Source organism: Chrysochloris asiatica, unplaced genomic scaffold (genome assembly GCF_000296735.1).
Source record: "Chrysochloris asiatica unplaced genomic scaffold, ChrAsi1.0 scaffold00104, whole genome shotgun sequence".
In the NCBI taxonomy this organism is placed as follows: domain Eukaryota; kingdom Metazoa; phylum Chordata; class Mammalia; order Afrosoricida; family Chrysochloridae; genus Chrysochloris; species Chrysochloris asiatica.
In genome coordinates this window covers 6,915,112-6,937,611 of record NW_006408622.1, presented here as the reverse complement: position 1 = coordinate 6,937,611, position 22,500 = coordinate 6,915,112, and the positions used below count along the sequence as shown (strand labels likewise).

The 22,500-nt window shown below is 45.2% G+C and overlaps 1 protein-coding gene across 1 annotated transcript in view; it reads left to right on the top strand.

The window, feature by feature from the left end:
• Nucleotides 1-6,817: 6,817 nt before the first annotated feature.
• Nucleotides 6,818-22,500, top strand: part of SLC7A9 (solute carrier family 7 (amino acid transporter light chain, bo,+ system), member 9) — a 42,399-nt gene continuing 26,716 nt past the window's right edge. Inside the window, exons 1-8 of the mRNA XM_006867309.1 lie at nucleotides 6,818-6,904; nucleotides 10,841-10,988; nucleotides 11,225-11,467; nucleotides 11,842-11,967; nucleotides 12,315-12,414; nucleotides 15,259-15,303; nucleotides 16,112-16,235; nucleotides 17,364-17,467. Coding sequence (XP_006867371.1) covers nucleotides 6,818-6,904; nucleotides 10,841-10,988; nucleotides 11,225-11,467; nucleotides 11,842-11,967; nucleotides 12,315-12,414; nucleotides 15,259-15,303; nucleotides 16,112-16,235; nucleotides 17,364-17,467 — 977 coding nt within the window. The remainder of the gene's footprint in view (nucleotides 6,905-10,840; nucleotides 10,989-11,224; nucleotides 11,468-11,841; nucleotides 11,968-12,314; nucleotides 12,415-15,258; nucleotides 15,304-16,111; nucleotides 16,236-17,363; nucleotides 17,468-22,500) is intronic.

Below are 22,500 nucleotides of genomic sequence, written 5' to 3'. Positions count from 1 at the left end.
GGGCTTGAGTGGGCAGCTGCTCCCAGTTGGGAGGGTCTGTAAATGCTGACCAAGCAGCCACAGTTAGTTTGGGATTTACAAAAGTCAGATTGAACTGGAATGCAGATAACACAACGAAACAGGGCCTCTCCGGGTGGTGCTGAGCTAAAGTCTGAATTACTCCAGTAAAGACGCCTATAAAGTCCTCCCCAACACGGCTGGGATCCGAGCTCGGCATAGCGGCTGGACAGGGCTCTGTGCAGCCAGGTCTGTGCAGCACATGGCTCCGTCGGCAGAGGTAGAGGGGAAATGCTAATATTTGATAGAGTTTGGTGGGTGGGTGGATGGGTGGTAGTGGGGTGTGTGTGTGCGTGTGTTCTTTCTAGTTAGCATATGCTTGCACAAGGCTTTGGGGCTGTCTGGCAGCCCAGGAAGCCGGCAGTGTCTCCAAACAGCAGCACAAAAGTAGTCGGTGAGATTCTGAGCTGGGGAAACGACATGGATTGCCAACGGGGGAAATACATGAAGCAGCATCCTTGAATTGATCAATATCATACCACCAAGGACTCTGAGGCTAGCTGTCTGTCCTCTGTGCTGGGTGTTCTATGCCCCCCTCCCTCCATCCCTTAGTTTCTAATCATTCATGTGATAGCACTCTTCAAAGAGGGTACAGATAAGACTCCTCTTCCAAGACCTTTCCTATCAATCCCTGCCTCTGAGCTGAGAACATCTCCCACCTTGTGGTTATTCCGGTAAGGCACTTCAGAGACCTGACAGCTTTCTGAACCATCAATGCTTCACTCCATCTGGAGGGTCTTTGAAAATAAAGAGTCCATATATAATATCCAAGGAGCTCTGGTAGCATAGTGGTTACGAATCGGGCTGCAAGCCACAAGGTCAGCAGTTCGAAACTACCAGCTGTTCTGCAGGAGAAAGATGAGGCTTTCTGCTCCCGTAAAGATTTACAGCCTCGGAAACCCTCTACAGGGTCGCTATGAGTTGGCAGCAACTCCACAGCACATAACAACAACAATATAATATCCAAGGAGCTCTGGTAGCATAGTGGTTACAAATCAGGCTGTGAGCCACAAGGTCAGCAGTTCGAAACTACCAGCTGTTCTGCAGGAGAAAGATGAGACTTTCTGCTCCCGTAAAGATTTACAGCCTCAGAAACTCTGTACAGGGTCACTATGAGTCGGAACCGACTCCCCCTCACATAACAACATATAATATGTCAGTGTGTTATACTGTAGTGGCTTGCATGTTGCTATGATGCTAGAACCTATGTTGTTGTTGTTAAGTGTCGTTGAGCTGGTTTCAAGTCACAGTGACCCTATATAGAGTTTCCAAGGAGCAGTTGGTGAGTTTGAACTGCTGACTTTGTGGTTCAAACCGACCTTGCAGTCCAGTGCTTTATCCCACAGCACCACACCAGGACTCCTATGCCACCTGTATTTCAAATACCATAGTTGTTGTTGTTGTTGTTAAGTGCCGTCGAGTCGGTTCCGACCCATAGCGACCCTGTATAGGGTAGACAGTGGAATTTCCAGACTAAGACTACGAAGAAAGACCTGGTGTGCGGGGAGTTCCTGCTCTCCGCAAGGGTCGTGGGACCCGAGCAAATACGCGGAATCGTTGTATGAAGAAATGAATACAATTTGAGAGGCTTTTCAGCTTGTAGTGCTGTGCGGCTATTCTCTCCAGCTTCTGCCCCTGCTTCTACTTTCTGCTCTTTGCTGTCTGCCCTCTGCCTTCTCTCTCCTGCTCTCTGCTTTCCTCTGCTGCTTCTACTTCCTTCTGCCTCTACTGCTTTCTGCCCTCTTTCTCTTCTTCCTCCTTTCTGCCTCCTGCTTCTACTTCCTTCTGCCTTCTGCTTCCTTCTGCCGCTTCTGCCCCTTTCTGCTGCTTCTGCCTTCTACCTTCTTCTGCCTTCTTTCTGCCTCTGCTCCTGCTCTCTTTCTCTTCTTCCTACCTTCTGCCTGCTCTGCCAGCCCAGCTCAGCAAGTCTTTATTTTTTATACTTAAAATTACACAGTACATGCATTGACACTTTTATCTTTTCTTGAATTATTACACAGTTAGTCACAACATTCTTGCACCTGGTCCTTAGACAGCCTTAACAAGAATACTCTGTGATGTTCAGACTGACCTTCATCTCTTTTCCCAGTATGAGATAAAACTGTTTCTTCTTGTTTCTACTGAAAGACTATAAACTTCTATCCTACATAATGTGCTATTATTTTTATAATAAAGGTATTCATTAAATCACTTGGAAGCTATGTGGCATAAAGCCCAACCTGGCTACTTGCTGCAAGAAGTGTAGATTATTAAGTCAAAACTATCCTTCACTTAAGTTCATTATTGTCTGCTTGTTTATGCAGGTGTCTGTATGTAGGGGTTTCAGAATTCTAGCTAGTGATTGAATGTGGTGAGGCCTATGGGGGTGGGTCAGCTTGACTCTAATATGCTATCTGCTTTTGTGGCCTCACAAATGCAGTTACTTAGGTTTTCTAATGAAAGGGAGTAATTTACACAATTTCTCTTTGTATTCAATTCACCAAGGCTGAAAGCAATTGCTGCTAAGCTAGTTTTTCCTAAGGTTTGTAGAATTCATAGTGAAAGCTGTGCATATTGCCATATTATATATTTTTTCAAGTAAATTCAGGGCTAACTTTAAGGGAAGATAGGGGTCAGTTTTTGAGAGTCATTTGCCATGCATAATGTCTCTCCCCCCAAGTGTGGCCTTGCCAAGCAATGAGAGTTAAGCGCTCCCCGCACTGGTGATCTACTGATCTACTGATGACCCCGTGGGTCACAGCAGTCTGATACAGTGCTGGGAGGTGAGCCCCCTGGATTGGAAGGCACTTCGCAACAGCTTCAACAAGGGACTCAAACATGTTAATAGTCCTGAAGCTGGCACAGGACTGGGTACCATCAGATCACCAGGTATCAGAACTGACTCAGTGCAACAACAACAACATCCCCTGTGGTATATAGATCATGCCAGGATTAGGTTGCTAGCAACAGAAAGGGAATCTGCCTCACATTAAGGGAAACGAAGGAAACATTTTGGAAATGTACACTGAGTGTCTCATAATATATCTTGAGAAGAATAGAAACAAAAATAGCCCCGGGGATCTTGTAGTTGGACACTGTTAGTCTTCCCTGCCCTTCTCCACTCAGGATACTCTGGTAGAGGATGATCCTCTTGGCTGAGCCGGGGCCACGTGCCCTCCACCATGGACGGAGACGTGGGTTCCTCAAGCAGCAGCTACTGAGGAGATTTTGAATCTCACAGAGGGATTACTTACTTTATTAATCACGATTCTCATGTTTACACAGAACTCTCTTTCCCTGGTCTCTCCAATACCACAGCTGGTCATCATGTGTGATGGTTGTAAAAAACAAAAGGAGAAAATCAGTGCGCAGTGATGAAGTGTGGAGTTAGGGAGAGCAGAACAGGGAGTCATGTTTTGGGAAAAGAAAAAAAAAAACAAGTGCTCGTTCCCTTAAGGTTATCTGTGAGGAAAATGTAGTACCTGTTCTAAGGCAGAATGGCTATTCCAATAGTCCTTGGGTATAATTAGATAAGCATCATTTCCCAGATAAGATCATGCTTTCCTTGCTAATTGTTTTATGTTAGATTATAAATCCTTGGCATTTAAAGACTCTGCACATTCCAGTGGACTCTTCCTGAATTCCAGGTGGAATTCAGTAAGTAAGGGAACGCCTCAGGCTATTATCTGTCGGAGCCATAGCCCAACACCAGATTTGAGATTCGGTTTTCAGGGCTGCCAGACAAGATATTTAAATTAAGAAAACAGCCCTGGGTAGCACTGTGGCCACATGAGTCCTTCCTGAAGCTGCCTCTTCCCTAGACCTGCTTCTCTCTCTAGGAAAAGTCCAAACTTAACTGACCGAAAAACGTTCAAAGATCCTCCTTGTCCTGCGACGAATGACCCAGAGGAAGATGAGTCAGAGGAGATGCCCAGAAGACTGGTACAAAGGTGCTCGGAAGAAAAGGGATCTCTAAAATCCATTCATGTAGAAGGACAAAATACAAGCGGGCTTCAACAAGTTCATGGAGAAAATCTCTTTAATTTTTTAGCTCCATTTTTTCCACAAACGTTTTGAATCTCCCTCATATGTACCCAAAACAGAAGAAGATTTTAAAAAAAAATAAAAAAAAAGCACAATTTGAAAGTCAAGGTCAAGAGCATTAGCAGAAACCTAAGAAAGAATGGAGTTGTATGAAAGAAAAAATAAATAAAAATAATTTCCTCAGATTGTAACTAGCATTTACAACTGGAAAAGCTGGACAGACAGACAATGACTCAAAAGTCTTGAAAAAGATTTGGGGGTGGTGGAGGAGGAAAGGATTTTTATCAAAATTATTGTCCACAAGAAAAAAAAAAATCTTGTTGAACATTCACTTTGCTAAATAAAGAAAACAAAACAAAAAAACCTTAAGAAATGCTCACCACAGACCAAAATATTAACTCAAATGTGGATTTCTGACCCTTAACAAAGGATCCTTGCGCCAGATGCTCTGATCTCATCTCTTGGCAGAGGCCCAGAAAGCTTTCTCTGAATTAACAGAAGGTCCACAGAGATGCTCACAATTCTAGGAGGGGGTGGGAGTTACTCTCCATTCTAAGATTCGGACCCTGAGGCTTGCAGGTGGGCTGCCTGGCCCCAAGCCTACCCTCCTCACATGGTTTCTGTCAGAACATCACTGACGTGTGGTGGTCATTCTGACCAGGGAGCACATCCTGTCTGGAGCAGGCAGATGAGCAGGTGCTCCACTGTGCTGGCTTAGCCTCTGGGGGGACTGGGAGGCAAAAGGTCCACCATTCTCCAGATAACTATAGGAGACAACCCTGGGAAGTCTGCCATCCTTCTACCTTTGACCTACCCCCCGAAGACTCCCAAAGTGACCTCCAGCTGGGGTCACCCAGCTCTGTCCCATGACCTCTGGTCCCTGCTGACTATGTGAGATGGTGTTGTATTTACCCCTGGGAAAACCTGCACCTTGTAGAGTGTAACCAGCATGCCTGTAAAAACTGTTGAAACAGTGTATCTTTGTTGTGATACTTTTAAAACATCAACAAGAGAAGCCACCACTGCTGTGGTGGTACTGATAAAAACAACAATGCTTCAGGATGGTTGAGCCCTGAGCTGTCTCCCTCACCTCTCTGATAAGAAGCTTCTTGGAGGAAGATTTTATCTAAGGGTTTGCAGAGGATTCCGTGAATGCAAATGCCATTGGCCCCCCTAGTCTGGGTGGAGAGAACTGGGTGTTGGTTTCTCCTGCAGGCAAATGCATGTAATGACTTTAAGTGTTCCTTCTCTGCTGGACAGCTCTAGGACTAGGCGTTTGTCTTCAACAGAATCACAACCAACTCTTACTTGGATTTTGTGGGAACTGTAGTTGAAGACAGAGCTGGGACCTGGGAGGAAGCCTCACTGCAGGGCCCACCTTTTGCCAAACTCTGATGCTACCAGGTGATGCTGTGATTCAGTCACTGCAAAGTGAGTGGATAGACCTCACTCCGGGTCCCGCCTGCTCACTCGGACCACATGAAAGTGATTGGAGGACTCTGGGAGAAAACACATCCATGGGAAGGCATGTGTCAGACTGGCATTAACACAACATTTACTACTTGTGCTACCCTGGTGGTACATTTGATCTATGAAGGTAATAAAATAGTTGGTTCCAAAGTTTATCTCCGCATGATCTGAAAGGTAATTTTCACAGGCATTTTTTCCATTCTTCAGAAAGATTTCTCCTTACAGTCATGGGCAAGAGTGGCTTTGGGAACTATCTGGAAAAAAAGTAAATTTGATGTAGACCCACATGAACAAAACCAAACATTTTTGGGGAGAAAGTAGTGTGCCTCCCCCTCCCCCTTTCTTATGGTGGTGTACCCAAACTTTATTGCTCAAAACAAAAGGTGTTTAATAATTACCTTTGTTGACCTCTGTACCTTCTGGCTTTCTCCACTCCTGGGTATAAGACATGCCCATTCCTAGGTTGCAACTGGGCAGACGCAGGCAGGCGGCCAGGCCAGCAGTGTTTCTCTGGATCAGCAAGGTCAGAGGAGAAGGTGGGCCTAGGAGGGGAGAGAAACCTGCCGTTCTTTTGACAGGCCTTCTTTCAGGGAACTCTGAGCAACACATTTTCCACATTCTTCACATCACTCAATCAGAAAATTCTCATCCTATGGATCTACCAGGCTTGGGTTGGCTTAATGATCTTGGGGAGACATTCTGAGCACTAAGAATATTGTGGTATAATTCATCTTTGTTTTTTAACTTTTGAAAAAAAATTAAGTTGCACCATGAAGGTAAAAACGACTTTCAAGCATGGCACTTGAAGAGATATAACAGGGTCTGTCAGTAAGGGGCTGGGGGGCTAATGGGAGAGTGGTAAACACACATCTGATTTGGAAATGAAAATTGTTGTTGTATGTGCTGTCAAAGTCAGTTCTGACTCACGGAGACCCTGTATAGGGTTTCCAAGAGTGGCTGCTGGTAGATTGAAACTGCTGACTACATGGTTACCAGTCCAGTGCTTAACCTAACACCAACACCAGGGCTCAGGAAATTACTTTCATGGTAACGCGGGAAGCTCCTTTTCCTACGGCCTGAACAGAAGGAAGGTTAATGACTAGACTACAATTTATTCCTGGGATGGAGCAAGTCACATTGGTACTTGCCTAAAATCTGAGCTGGCACTAGCTGTCACTAGCAGAAGAACCCTGGCCAGAGAATTTGCTGACTGGAGATCCACCCCCACACCCTCCTTGCAGCTTCCTAGAACTGGCAGGATTGGAAAATGGGGGAGACACACCTGAGGAAAAGGAGGGAAGATGAGAAGTCGATCCAGAGTGAGGCACCTAAGACCACAAATCTCCAGAAACAGGTAAGGCGGTCTCCTTTGGGGAAGATGGGGGGACTTCACAGGTTGTTGTTGTTGGTGATTGTTAGGTGCCGTTAAGTCAGTTCTAACTCATAGGGGCGCTGTATAGGGTTTCTGAGGAGTGACTTGGTGGGTTTGAACCACCCACCTTGTGATTCAGTGCATTCACAGGTTGATGGTGGTGGTGTGTGGTGAAGTGGGTTCCACTCATATCGACCCTGCACAGGGTCTCTGAGCCTATAAATCTTAATGGGAGCAGAAAGCCTCATCTTGTGCCCATGGAACAGCTGGTAGTTTCGAACAGCTGACCTTGAGGTTAGCAGCCCAACTCGTCACCACTATGCTACCAGAGCTCCTTTCACAGGTTGACAGAAGGTGTTTTATTTTTTAACTTTATTGTGAATTGAGTGAAGGTTTACAGAGCAGATCATCAGTTTTACACTCAACAAATCATACGCTGTGTTTCATCTCAATGACTGCGGTTCTCCCCACGCAGCATCACTTATCTAGCTTCCTCCCTGCCATCAATGAAGGTTGTTTTTACGAGGTGCTCAGACAGAGTGAAGTTCCCACTAATCCTCAGTGACTAACAAAAGGAAGTGATCTTTGATTCTTAAGGTACATCTCTAAAGGAACAATTCTTTGGACTTACTTCTTTCCCTCCCTCCAGTGAACTCAGCATGTTGTTTTGAAGATAATGCTTATGTACTTTCCTACCCTGGCAAATATCTGGAGGGGTCAGCATCTGCTCAGATTAGTGGACTATCAGGGAGGTGTGGATGGTACTGTTTGAGTCTCTGCTATTCACCTAGTATCTGTCCGCATGTTTGAAAACCTCTGTAGGCTAAGCACTGGACTAGAGTCCTGGTGAAGAGTTGTAGAAGAAGCACTTGACTGCTAACTACTAGGTCGGTGGTTCAAACTCACCATCCATTCCTTGGAAACCCTATGCAGGGTCACTATGAGTAGGAACCAACTCCATGGCACTTTATAACACCACCACCAGTAAATGCAAGGTTAATGGTTCAAACCCACCAACCATTCTCAGAAATCATAGGATTTGCTCTCAGTCGAAACTAGCTCAACAGCACACAGTAACAACCATGACGGGAGGGTCAGCAGGAAACATGGCCTGGCCCAGTGACAGGAACAACTGTGAGGATGGTACAGGATCTGGCAGTATTTTGTTCTGTGGCTCATAGGGTCGACTCAACGACACCTAACAACAGTAACAACAGCAAGTTATGGGAATGAGTCCCTGGGTAGTGTTACTGAAAGGTTGGAAGTTCAAGTCTGCCCGGAGGCACCTTGGAAGAAAGACCTGGTGATCTGCTTCTGAAAACCCAGCCATTAAAATTGGGCGTGTTGTTGCTAAGTGCCCTCCAGTTGCTTCCAACTCATAGCAGCTGTGTATAAGGTTTCTGAGGAGCAATGGGTGGGTTTGAACAGCCAACCTTGAGGTTCAAACTGACCTCGCGGTCTAGTACTTATCCTACAGTGCCACACCCAGACTGGAAACAAATTCTACTCTAATGCACGTGGGGCTGCCATGAGTCCAAACTGTAACTGCTGGTTACAGGTAGTGACGGGAAATGTGCTCCCTGTGGAAATAGCCTGTTCCATGGCACAGCCCCAGAGGAGCACTCAGAGTTCATGACTTAACGCTGAGGTATGAGATGAGCCAGAACTGGCACCGTTCCTGGAAGGAGCAAGTGAAGACATGTACTAGTCCCACATATGGTGGATGGTGGGGAGCAGCGGGCCAATGGGCTGATCTCTGAGCAGAGTCTCTGGGAGACTCTACAGGTGAGGAAGCTCAGTGTTGGGGGGTGGACGGGGAGGGGGGGGGGGGAGGAGCAGAGTCTCTGGGAGACTCTACAGGTGAGGAAGCTCATGTCTGGAACCCAAGGGGATGAAGGAAGGAAGGCACAGAGGCTTTGGGGGATGATGGGGCAGGAGCATGGCCTACAAGCTCAGAGTCCCAGGTGTCAGGTGACCTGAGGTCTACAGGGTTAGGCTTTCCTGAATCCAGAGATGTCTCTCAAAGCCGAGGTGGCGCTTGGGTCACACCAAGACACAGCTGAGCAAAGCCCAAGTGTGTTCTAGACTTAGCTAGGTGGGTGCCCGGTGAATGCTGACCTTGCCCAGATTAGAGTCTCCCAGAATGCTTAGCAGGAGGAAGATTCTGGAAGGGTGTTAGTGAGCCAGGCTGTCAACCTTGAGGGTGGAGTTGTGGAGGCAGGGCTGAAGTCCCCGGGAGGGGCAAGTGGTGGGCAACCAAAAGGTTGACGGTTCTAACTCACCCAGCAGCACCTGGGGAGCTTCCACACAGGTTACAGCCAAGAAAGCCCGGGGGAGCATTTCTACTCTAAGTCACTAACCAACAACAAGAACAAAATCAACAAGAAAGAAGCGGTCCTGAGTCTGCCCTCAGCTGGCCTTTAAGGCCCATAATGGAGCCAACACTGCTCCCCAGCGACCCCAGGGGCGGATGACCCCATAAGCAAGGTAAGCACAAGTTTACTTGTGCCTACGTATTAACCTGTAGTGAACAGTTTCACATGGGTTTCACCATATCGTGGATGTGATGGAAAACACGTGGAACTATTTACTACTGATTATTAATAAGCACAGGTAAGCCCATGCTTACCTTTCTTTTAAGTAATCCCATAGTGTGCGCCACATCTTGGGGTGGCAGTCACAGCTGGGATCCTCTTGGACCATAAGCTGGGCCTCTGTGGTGTCAGGTGGGCCCACGGTCAGGCCTCGTAAGCTTTCTAAGTGCTGACCTGAGTTACACATTCTCCTTCAAAAAAAAAAAAAAAAAAAAGTTTTTTTAAATCGTGATTGATGTACAATTTATATAGGTTTGTGGACTCCTGGTGTGGCACTGTAGGATAAGTACTGGACTTCCAACCACAGGTCAGCAGTTCAAACCCACCAGCTGTTCCTCAGAAACCCTATCTATACAGGGTAGCTATGGATTGGAACCAACTCAACCACACTTAACAACATGTAGATTTATAGGTGGTGCAAGCAGTTGACAATCAGCTGGTAAACTAAAGGTTGGCAGTATGAACCCACCCAGTGGGTCCACAGAAGGAAGGTCTGGTGATCTCCTTCCAGGGAGTTTACAGCCAAGAAAACCCTATGGGACAGTTGCTGTCTCTCACATGGGGTTGCCATGGTCAAAATCAAGTTGCTGGCAAAATTGGGTCTTGGTAAGTTTTGTTGTTTTGTGCTGACGAGTCGGTTCTGATGAATGGTGACCCTGTACAGGGTGTCTGGGTCTGTAAATCTTTACAGGAGCAGAGAGCCTCATCGTACCCTCTCAGAGTGGCTGATGGATTTGAACCACTGATCTTGTGTTAAGCAGCCCAACATGTAACCCACGTACAGTGAAACACACAGATTTTTCGAGTTCCGTTTGAGTGCCTCCAGCCCTGATTTCTATCACCGAAGATCCTTTTGGCCTGTTCTCAAACTTTGTATACATTGAATCAGACAGTGTGCTGGATTTATTCTCAGGACACTCACACCCACAGGAAGCCTCTGTCCACACTGCCTCTGCCCTGGCAGTCCTCTGTAGCTCACCCCCATGTGACCCCAAGCCCTGGACCTCACTTTCTGCTCTTCTCCGCTTGGCTAGAGAAGGGTGTTCTGAGAGCCTTGCTCACCGGTGACCACTTTGCCAAGTCTGCCTTTCCTTTCGGCACCCTTTCCTGAAGGCAGCAGAGACAGTGGTTAGGAGCCTGAGCACTTAGCTAATGTCTCTGTGCCTTCTCAGGCTGTGTGAGGTCACTTCAGCAGCACAGGTGACAGTACTTCATCACACACACCCCAGACCCTGCTGAGAGATGGGTGTGGGACTGGAATGAGCCAGGTGGAGACTTGCGTGGGCAGCAGCACTCATGGGTCACCCCCTTCCTGCACACACAGGTGGGTCTCATCAGCGGCATCTGCGTCATCGTGGGCACCACCATTGGCTCCGGCATCTTCATCTCCCCCAAGTCTGTGCTCAGCAACACGGAGGCTGTGGGGCCCTGTCTCATCATCTGGGCAGCCTGTGGGATTGTGGCAACTCTGGGTAACACACCCACTCCCTGCTGACTGGAGGCGGGAGGGAGGCAGCTGCTGGAGCACTCTCTGTGCGCTCTCCTGGCTGCTACTGGTCCCCTGCCAACGTTCACGCAGCAAATATGTGTTAATCGGGCTGCGACAGAAATGTCCAGTGGCCAGGACTCAGGGTCACAGCGGGCCCCTGTGAGCACCCAGGAGGGAAGGGATACCTCTCAAGGGCCTGGGCTCTTCCCTTTCTTCCAGGTGCTCTGTGCTTTGCGGAACTCGGCACTATGATCACCAAGTCAGGGAGTGAATATCCTTACTTGATGGAGGCCTTTGGCCCCATCCCTGCCTACCTCTTCTCCTGGTCCAGCCTCTTCGTCATCAAGCCCACTTCCTTTGCCATCATCTGCCTAAGTTTCTCTGAGTATGTCTGTGCGCCTTTCTACCCAGGCTGTGAGCCACCCAAGGCCGTGGTCAAGTGTCTGGCTGCTGCTGCCATCCGTGAGTATCCCAGCAAGTCTCTGGGTGGGGTCACACATGTTGTCTTTTCTTGGGCTCCTTGAGCCTAGAAGAGGCCCCTTGGGCCCAGGAGCACTGGTGAGAATCAGGCAGAGCTGTCTTGGTCCAGAGCCTCATGACCCCTGTCTGCGGTGGAGAGGGGACTGCACCTCCAAAGGCCCTTCCCTACCCTTGGCTCAAGACCCCATTGCTCCTTGATGGCTCTCTGATTTGCCCTTTCAACATTCAGATAAACATGGACATGCTGGCTATGGCAGGCTGGGAGTGAGGCTGAGCTGGGACAGAAATAAAACTCTTTCCAGGGCGATGCTGAGCCCATAAATAGAACATTCTCCCACCTCTAACTTGCTTTCCAGTGCTCATCACAACTGTGAACTCGCTGAGCGTGCGGCTGGGAAGCTATGTCCAGAACATCTTCACCGCTGCCAAGTTGGTGATCGTGGTCATCATCGTCGTCAGCGGAATGGTCCTCCTGGCCCAAGGTGACCTTCACAAGTGGGGAGGGTGGGCACCACACAGGCATGGGCCTCCTACTAACTGGAGCACTCTTGCTCAGTAAACTCCTGATGTGGTGCTGTGGGATCAGCCCTGGACTGCAAACCACAAGGTCGGCAGTTCAAACCCACCAGCTGCTCTTTGGAAACCCTGTACAGGCTCACTATGAGTCCACAGCATTTAGCAACAACTAGGAAGCAGGATCCCAACACAAAGCAATTTTTTACATCCCAAGTTTTCATGAATCATACATTCTGTTTTATGAAGTTGAGTGCAGAGTTGCATTCTGACCAGCTGACTGACACCTACTATTCACCATCTGGCTTAATTGCAGGAAATACGAAGAATTTCGAAAATTCTTTTGAGGGTTCGAAAGTGTCTGTGGGAGCCATCAGTCTGGCATTTTATAATGGACTTTGGGCCTACGACGGATGGTAAGGCACTCCTGAGAAGCCAGCTCAATCTGGTCCTGGCTTTCTGTAGGCATTTGTAATGTAAACCACTTGGAAAGCAATTTATTCTTCTTTCTGGGGTCCGATATGGCCATAAAATTCATCTTCACATCTCCCTTTTATTAAGCACCCTTCTGAGCCCAAAGCCACCTGTCCCTCTCTCAGTCCTTACAGGGTGCTTCGCAGAGCTGGAAGCAGCCAGGGTGGCCCACACACTTGACAAGACAGAGACTATTCAGTGGCACTTCTATCCCAACCTTAAAAGTATTCCGTTTAGTACATGAGATTCTATTTATTCTGTCTATTAATGGAAGATGCATGACCATTGCAAAGTGGATCTCTCTTTCTTCTAAAACATCTGCAAATTTCAATACCTTTTCAGATGCAGAATCTTCCATTTTTCAAAGGACCATGAGCACTCACTACTCCCAACTCCCAGGAAGGGCAAGACTTGACCCATTGCCAGACATGTAGGTCTAGTGGACCCCACTTTCCACCTATCACCAGAGCCTTGCTGGATAGAAATTAACCCGGTGTTTGTTTCTGCAGAAGAGTTTTTTCTCTGTGGTGGGGAATCATTTATTTTTTTAAAAAAACATTTGATTGCGTTTAAGATTCCTGTTCAATATTGTCGACACAAATTTTTCAGTGACGGATAGTCACATGATTTCTGTTCTGTTCTTCCATTTCCATTATTCTAATTTCTCTGACCCTGAACATTCTGGACTTTGTTTTGTTTTTTAAAGGAGCACAGTATTCAAAGGTGATGTCTTTTTATTTTGTGAGCCAATCTGCTATTGAGCTGGTTTTGTTTCAAGGTTTTAAAGAGTATTAGAGCCCACCAGTCCCAACTGCTTCAGTAAGTCTTTGTTTTTTTAAAGAATATAGTTCCACATTTCTCCTGTTCCACACACATTCCTGTTCCACCTTTCTCCTATTGCTAGCAGCCCCCATCTACCATGGCCTTGATTAGAGTAGCGGTAGTGGTAATCGGACATCTAGTCCCCCTCTTGGCTAGAGGAGGCTCATGTAGATGATTAGTCCTGTAGACTAGATTTTTCTCAAATGAGGCTAACAATTACTGCTTAGCAAAGAAACTGCAAGTTAGGTTTTTCATACTACTTAAATATATACGCTAGACTGCAAAATCAGTTTGAACTGCATGGTTGGCGGTTCAAGCTCACCATTCGTTCCCTGGAAACCCTGTACAGGGTCGCTATGGGTTGGCACTGACTCAACCGCACTTAACAGCAACGACATACAGCATGTAAGGAGTTCTGGTAGCATAGTGGTTATGAGTCAGGCTGTTAACCTCAAGGTCAGAAGTTCGAAACCACCCGCTGTTCTATAGGAGAAAGATGAGGCTTTCTGCTCCTGTAAAGATTTACAGCCTTGGAAACCCTGTGCAGAGTTACTATGCATGGAACCAACTCCACAGCACATAACCACTTATTTTTTTGTGCTTTTGATGAACGTTTACATAGCAAATTAAGCTGCCACTTGACAATTTCTATACAGACTGTTCTGTGACTTTACACTTTTTCACAATGTGCCAACATTCTCTTTAATTGCATTCTGGTTTTTCCATTTCCAGCACTCTAGTTTCCCTGCCCCTTTATCTTCTCATCTTTGCATTACAGTAATTGTTGACCTTTGGTCTCCTAGAGATGTTTTTTTTTTTTTTTTTAATGGAGTACTATACTCATAATCTGTGTGTGCCAATCCCCTGAAGGTAACCTCAGGGGATTGTTTGGGTTCAAGGGTTAAAGAGCATCTCAGGGCAATAATCTCAGTGTGTCCTCTAATCTCAGTTGGTTCAGTTAGTCTGGACTTTTTAAGAACTTAAGTTCTGTTTCGTGCTTTTCTCTTGTTCTATCAAGGTCCATCTATTGTGGTCCTGACCAGAATGGTCAGTAATAGTAGCTGGGTACCATCTAGTTCTTCTGGTCTCAGAAGACTATTCATTCTTCAGTTTCTTCTCTAAATCTTGGGTTTCCTTCTTTCTCTTTTACTTCTGATGAGTTGCTTGCAGACTTTTAAGACCTCAGACACTACTCAACAGGATACAGAACGTGAGCTTTGTAAACTCTTTCATGCCAGTCGAATGATTTGTTCCATGAGGCCAAGGTCCTAAGCCTTCAAGCTCAGAAAATCAATCTAGTCAGATTTTAGGTTATGTGTCTTCTCTGAATAAATATGCTGGTACACACTTCTCTGTATGCAAAGACACATATAAAGTATAGCTAATTCTATTTGTGCACACATATATACACACCCTCTCACACCCACACATGTGTATACCTATGCACATATGTGACCATGCACTCATTTTCTGGTTATTGTTGGCGTTGTTACCAAATTATATATGTCGTGTTCTTTTGCACAGACATCCTTGTCTCTTGTGTGAGTCCTAGAAGCATGATTTGCTTTGGTTAAGCTGTGCTTATTCCACCCACATTTGGTGCTACGTTTCTCTGCACCAAAAACAACAAGCATCTTTGATCTAGAGTCCTGGTGTGGCACTGAACTGCAAGGTCGGTTTGAACCGCAAGGTCGGGGGTTCAAGCTCACCAGGTGCTCCTTGGAAACCCTATACAAGCTCGTTATGAGTCCGAACTGACTCGATGAGACTTAACAACAACAACATGACTTAGAGAGTGAATTCTCCCTTCTCCTTACCCACACCTGGTAACCACTAATGAACACTGATCTCTGTATGTATATCTAATCTTATCAAAATGGAGTCATACAATGTTTGGCCTTATGTGATTGACTAATTTCTCTTAGCATTGTGTCCTCATATTCCTGTTACTTTTCTTTCTCCAGGAATCAACTCAATTATATCACGGAAGAACTTAGAAACCCTTACAGGTAACAAAGCTGAGTCGGGGCAGGAGGCAGTGACTAGGCAAGCATATTTCTCGTCTCCTGGGGCGGCGGGGGAGTGGAATTTCTTCCTCCCATTAGTCAATGACTCATTCCCGGACAAGTGGATGGCTTTTTTTTTTGAACTTATTATACACTGGAGTCCTGGTGTGGCACTGTAGGATAAAGTTAGTTTTGAACTTCAAGGTTGGTGGTTCAAACCCACCAGTCACTCCTTGGAAACCCTGTGCAGAGTCGTTATGGATCAGAACCAAACACTTAAAAGCAACAATATGTTGATTTGAGTTTGGGTTGGTTTGAGGCAGTGGATGGTTGCTAAGATGAAGAGAGACTGAACTTCCCTTAAAAACCAGTTGTTGTAACGTTCTTTGTGACTTCCTAATGTTTTCAGTGACTGGCTGTTTAAGATGATTATCATCAGGCCTTTCTTCCAAGGTGTCTCTGGGTGGACTTGAACCTGGAACCTTTCAGTTAGTAGCCTAACACATTAACCACCCAGGGTCTCCTTAACCCCTTTCATTCTGGCTCATTTTGCTTTATAAACAACAGCATTTTACTGTACTAGAGTCTGAGAGAGGGAGAGTTTGCCATTAAAAGTGACTCATATTTCACAAGCCCCACTTGAGGGAGGACTTCAAGGGGGCACCTGTGACCTCAGCCCACCCCGGGAGCAGGTGAAGGGCTGATCAGGTGGGTGGTGGGAGAGAAGGAATGATTGAAAACCACCATCTCACATGTCTCTCATGGGATGTTCGGGTCTGATCTTGGGCTTCTGTGTCACTGACCCTTCCAGGAACCTGCCCCTGTCCATCGTCATTGGGATCCCACTGGTGATGGTGTGTTACATCCTAATGAACATTTCCTACTTCACTGTGATGACCACGACCGAACTCCTCCAGTCCCAGGCTGTGGCTGTGGTGAGAACCAGGGCCCTCTGCTGGGGAGGAGGGATAGGCAAGGGGAAGCCCCTCGGGAGAGGTGGTTGTTGGTAGTTATGTGCCATGGAGTCGGTTCCAACTAACAGCGACCCTGTACAGGATTTCCAAGGCTGTAAATCTTTATGGGAGCAGAAAGCCTCATCTTTCTCCCACGGAACAGCTGGTGGTTTTGAACTGCTGACCTTGTGGTTCACAGCCCGATTTGTAACCACTACGCTACCAGAGAGGAGGATGTGTTAAACTGAAGAGAGGTGAGGTGGGAACTAAAAATCCAGGAGGCTAGGAGTCTTGGTGAGGCGCTGCAGGATAAGGCACTGGACTGCAAGGTCAGTTTGAACCACAAGGTTGGTAATTCAAATTCACCAGCCGCTCCTTGGAAACTGTTTACAGGGTCGCTATGAGTCAAAACTGACTTAAAAACAGCCCCAAATACCCCTGTCAATGAGAGGCCAGGGGTGTGCGTGAGACCCTCTGCAGATGGAGGTGGAGAATAGAGCTGGATTTCACCAGGGTTGGGGGTTTTGACAGACAAGTATGAAGGGGAGAGAAAGTGCAAGGTGGTTGAAGGGCGGTGATTGTAGCATTGGAGTCAACTTCCACAACTTAAAGAAGGAAAGGACAAGAGGGAGGGGTGGAAAAGCAGTGGGATCCGTGTACTGGAAGTCTGCTGGAGTTGGGGTACCACAGAAAATGAGTTAGAAATAGAGAATGAGGGGACTGCAATGGGAGACTGGAGGAAATGCAGTTTGGGTTAACAGCGAGGTCACTGACCATGAGAGTTGGTGGCTAAGGTGGACTGGAGAACAAGGCTATTCCAAGTGAGGAAGGCCACGAAGTGAGAGGCCAGTGTAAGAGAAGGATATTGAGATGGTAGGGAGGAGTGGAGGAGAGGTTCCTCTTACCATCAGAAGATCCTGAGAAAGTCTTAAAATGACGAAGGGTTCTCTCCTTTCTCCTTTCCTCTCCACTAGAGGAAATCACAGAGCCTGAGCCCAAAGTGGGAAGGTGGGGATCCAGGACCTTTGAGAAGGCGCAGTGGCTTTGGGGGACCAATGGCTCATGGGGGCTATGAGAGACCCTCAGGATTCATCTCACTTCTCTCACCAGACGTTTGGGGACCGTGTTCTCTACCCAGCCTCTTGGGTCGTTCCACTTTTTGTGGCATTTTCTACCATCGGTGCTGCCAACGGGACCTGCTTTACGACGGGCAGGTAGGGTACTCAACAGCCACACACTCTACCAGGGTGGGCAGAGGGCAGCAAGGCCAATTTCACACTTGAGGAAGATAAACCCCTAAAGTCCTCAGGGCTCTGCCAGGTTAAACCTCTCATGGCTTACAGAGGATACTAGGCGATATCTCTCCATCATCCCTCTATCGACTCACCACCTATATATTCATTTATCTATCCATCCATTCACCATCTATCTATATTTCCATCCATCCACCATCTATCTATCCATTCACCATCTATATATCCATTTATCTATCCATCCATCCATCCATCATTCCACCATCTATATTATCCATCCATCCACCATCTATCTTATCTATCCATTCATCCATCCATGTACTACCTATCCATTTATCCATCCATCCACCATCTATATATCTATCCAATTATCTATTCACCATCTATCCATTCATCCATCCATCTAGCTATCATCTATTAATCCACCCATTTATCATCTATCTATCTATCCATCCATCATTCTGCCATCATATCTATCCATTCACCCAGCCATCTACCACCTATCCATTTATCCATCCATCCATCCATCCATCCACCATGTCTTATCTATCCATCCATCCATCCACCATTTAATCTATCCATTCATCCATCATCAATCCATCACATATCTATCTATCTAAAGTAGTTGACTTGCCATTGGGTGACTGACAAGTCTGAAATCTGTAGGATAAGGAGGCAGGCTGGAAACTCAGGCAGGAGATGACGTTTCAGTCTTGAAGGAAGTTCTCCTCCAGGAAATCTCAGATTTTGCTGTTTAGGCTGTTGAAAAACTGACTGAGTGTAGCTGACACCATTGAAGGCAATCACCTTTATTTAAAGTCAACTGATTATTGAGCCTTTGTGGCACAGTACTTGGCTTCTAGCAGAAAGGTTGACTGTTCTAACCCACCAGCCACATCATGGAAACAAGATGTGACAGTGTGCTTCTGTAAAAATGTACACCTTGGAAGCCCTCTGGGGCAGTTCTGCTGTCTGTGGTACTGCTGTGAGTCAGAATTGACTTGACCGCAGTGGGTTCAGTTTGGGTTTGGGTCCAACGTAGCCACGTTGATAAAACTGTCACAGCCTTCACTGTGCTTTTACTGTGCATGTTCCTAATGAATAATGATACTGAGCATGTTTTCAAGTGTTTATTAGCCATGCATGTGTCTTCTTTGGTAATATGTTTATTCAAACCTCTTACCCGCTTTAAAAATTGGGTTGTATGGAAACTTACTAGTGTGTGGTAAGAGTTTTTTCCTGCTGGGTACAAGTCCTTCATCAATTATAGGATTTGCACATATTTTCTTCTAGTCTCTTTTTTTCTTTTTGCATTTTAAATCTTTTTTTAAAAATTTAAATTTATTTTGTTGGTTTTGCTGAGAACATACATAGCAAAACATATACCAGCTAATTCAACAGCTTCGATTTGGGCTGTTTAATGACATTGATTTCGCTCTTCAAGTTGTGCATCCGTTTTCAGCCTCCTTTTCTGAGTTGTTCTTTCCCCAGTAACATAAATTTACTGCCACCTCAGGTTCCTGTCTAATTTTTCTACTTGTCATTGTCAGTTTGATCCTATTCTAGTTCTTAAAAGAGCATAATGCTCAAGATAGGCACATTTACTAATTAAATCCAACTATTGTTTAAGTTAAGGAGCTCTGGTAGCGTAGTGGTTACGAATCAGGCTGTTAACCTCAGGGCAGCAGTTCAAAACTACCAACTGTTTGTTCCGTGGGAGAAAGAGGAGGCTTTCTGCTCCCGTAAAGATTTACAGCCTCAGAAACCCTGTACAGGGTCGCTATGAGTCGGAACCGACTCCACAGCACATAACAACAACAATTGTTTAGGTTTAAGAAGAAAGATTTCAGAGGATGTATTTGGCTTAAGGTTTAAAGATGAACTCAGGACAGTAGTTTCAGGGGTTCATTTAGGTTCCCTGACTCCAGAAAGTCTGGGGTTCATGAGAATTCCCAATTCTATTCTTTATTTTCCCCCGTTGATCAGGATCAGGACTCTTCTACACAGTCTTTAATCAAAATGTTTGGTTATGGTAACCAGACACCATCCACTTCTTTCTGTCTCATGGCAAAGGAGGCAGCTGTTTATGGAGACAGTCACACAGTCATATCTTTCTCCAATTTCAGACTCTCCTTCCTCTATTCCTAGTGAATAGAGACTAATTGCTGTGCCTTGGATAGCTGTTTGCAAGCTTTTATGACCCCATATACTACATATCAAATAAGGAGACAGAAGAGAAGCACTAGACATGCTATTAGGACAATTTACTGGGATGTCCCATGAAATCATGATCCTCAACCTCCAAACCAAGGATTCAAATTCCATGAGGTGTCTGGTTGTACATAATCAGTCTTGGTAGCTTCTTCCTTCCCTCCTTCCTTTCTTGTCATGATTGTGAATGCTTCTATCACACAATTCTTGCCACTTCAACTCTTTACAGGTGACCAATTATTTGACTGCAATGCCAATGACCGGCTGTGCCTTCTACGCTTCATCAATCTTTCCCTCATTGTTAACCACCTTTCCTCTGTCCCTCCCTCTCTCCCTTGTAACCACTTAAGAAACTTGGCTTTCTACACATTTACCTTTTCTTTTTACTTAAATTAAGTTATACAATATTTGTCCTCTCACGGTTGACTTATTTCACTCAGCGTGTCTTCCAGCTCCATCCGTATTGTAGCATGTATCAAGATTTCATTTCTTCTACTGGGTGAGTTCTAGCGTGGCTTTGTAGGATAAGTGAGGTCAGCGGATCAAATTCGCCAGCCACTCCTCAGAAACCCTATATAGCGTCGATATGAGTCAGAACCAATTTGGCAGCACTTAACAACTGACTGAGTAGTATTCCATTAGATATACGCGTATTTTGTTTATTCATTTGCGTTGGTATGCATTTAGTTTGCTCCATCTTTTGACTACTGTGAATAGACACCTGGTCTACAATCTGTTTTCACGTTATTTTGGTACATACCTAAGAGTAAAGTTACCAGATCACGGGGTGGTTCTACTGCTCAATTTTTGAAGAAGCATCACACCATTTTCCATAATAGCTGCACCATTTTGCATTCTTACTAGCAATAAATAAGGATTCCAAGTTCCCCACTGCCACTCCAGTATTTGTTGTATGTTTGTTTTATCTTAACTATTCTGTTGTTATGTGCCATTGAGTCGGTTGTGACGCATAGTCCTGAGGCTGTAAACCTTTACAGGAGCCGAAAGCCTCATCTTTCTCCCTTGGAGTGGTTGGTGGACTTGAACTGCTTACACACTTTGGTTATAGTCCAATGTGTAACTAGCTACGCCGCTAGGACTCCTCCAGCCTATTGTTGTTGAGGGCCATTGAGTCAGTCCTGACTCACAGTGATCCTGTATAGGGTTTCCATAGAGTGGCTGCTGAGTTTGAACTGCTGACCCTGTGGTTCAAACTGATCTTGTAGTCCAGTGCTTTATCCCACAGCGCCACACTAGGAACTCCCTGAGCCTAGTGGGAGTAAAATCTTATCTCGCTATGGTTGTGATTTGCATCTCTTTGGTGGTTAATGATGCTGAATGTCTTCTCCTCATGTGACTGGTCATGTGAATGTCCTATTTGGTGAACTGTCTATTCCAGCCCTTTGCCCGTTTTATAATTTGATTCTTTGTCTTTTTCTTGATAAAGTTTTATGTAGTGTTTGGTTATAGATTCCTGTTAGATAAATGGTTTCTGAAGATAATTCACACCATCAGTAGTTTGTCTTTTCACCATTTTTCGTTAAGTCTTTTGAGGTCTCATTTAATTTGTCTTTTGTCCCTTATGCATGTTATCATATTAGATAATCCATTGTTAAGACTGATAACACTGCCCCTACTTTAATCTTCTAAAAATTTTGGGTTTTAGTTTGCACATTTATGTCCTTAAACTTATTTTGAGTTTGTCTTTGTGTATGATGTGAGGCATTAATCCTGAATCACTTTCATGTCTATGGAATCCAATCTTCCCAGCACCGTTTTATCGAAGTAACTCATTGTACTTCCCCAATGAATGGACTCAGCACCCTTGTAAAAAAATCAATTGACTATAGATGTTTGGTTCTTTTTCTCAATTTTATTTCATTGGCCTATGATGTGACTGTTGTTATATTAGTAGCAGGCTGTTTTGAATACTGTGCCTATAGAGTATATTTTTAAATCAATGTGAGTTCTACTACTTTGTTCTACTCTTTCAACATTGCTTTAGTTATTTGGGACCTCTTACCATTTCATATGAAGTTGAAGATCGGTTTTTCTCTTTCTATAAAGGCTGTTCGAATTTTGATTGGAATTGTGCTAAATGTGTATCAATGAACATGAAACACCTTTCCACTCACAAGCTTTTAAGACCACAGTCGCTATTCAATAAAGTAGGATGTAGAACACTGGCTTTGTGGACTATGCTATGCCAATTGGCCTTGGTGTCTCCTGAGACTATAGATATTGTCTTCTAATTACTGCCTTCACTGTATCCCATAAGGCTTGGTATGTGGTGCTTTCATTTTCATTTGACTCTAAGAAATGTGTGATTTCTGTTTTGACTTCTTGCTTGATCCATTGGTAGTTTAATTGTGTGTCATTTAATTTCCATGTTTAGATAGTTTCCTGGGTTTTTTCTGTGATTGATTTCTAACTATTCCATTGTGATCAGAGAAAATACTTTGTATGATTTCAATTTTTTAAAAATTTACTGAGACTTGCGTTGTGACCTAACATGTGGTCTTATCCTGGACAATGATCCATGTGCACTGGAGAATGTCTGTTGTGCTGCTTTTGGGTGGAGAGTTCAATAGAAGTTTGTGAAGTTGAGTTGGTTTATCCTGTCATTCAGGTCCATGGATTCCTTGTTGATCCTCTTTCTAGATGGTCTGCCCAGTATTGAAAGCTCCAACTCTGATTGTAGTTCTGTTTCTCCCTTCAATTCTGTCAATATTTACTTTATACACTTAGGTGCCCTGATGTTGGGTGCATATAGGAGACTAAGT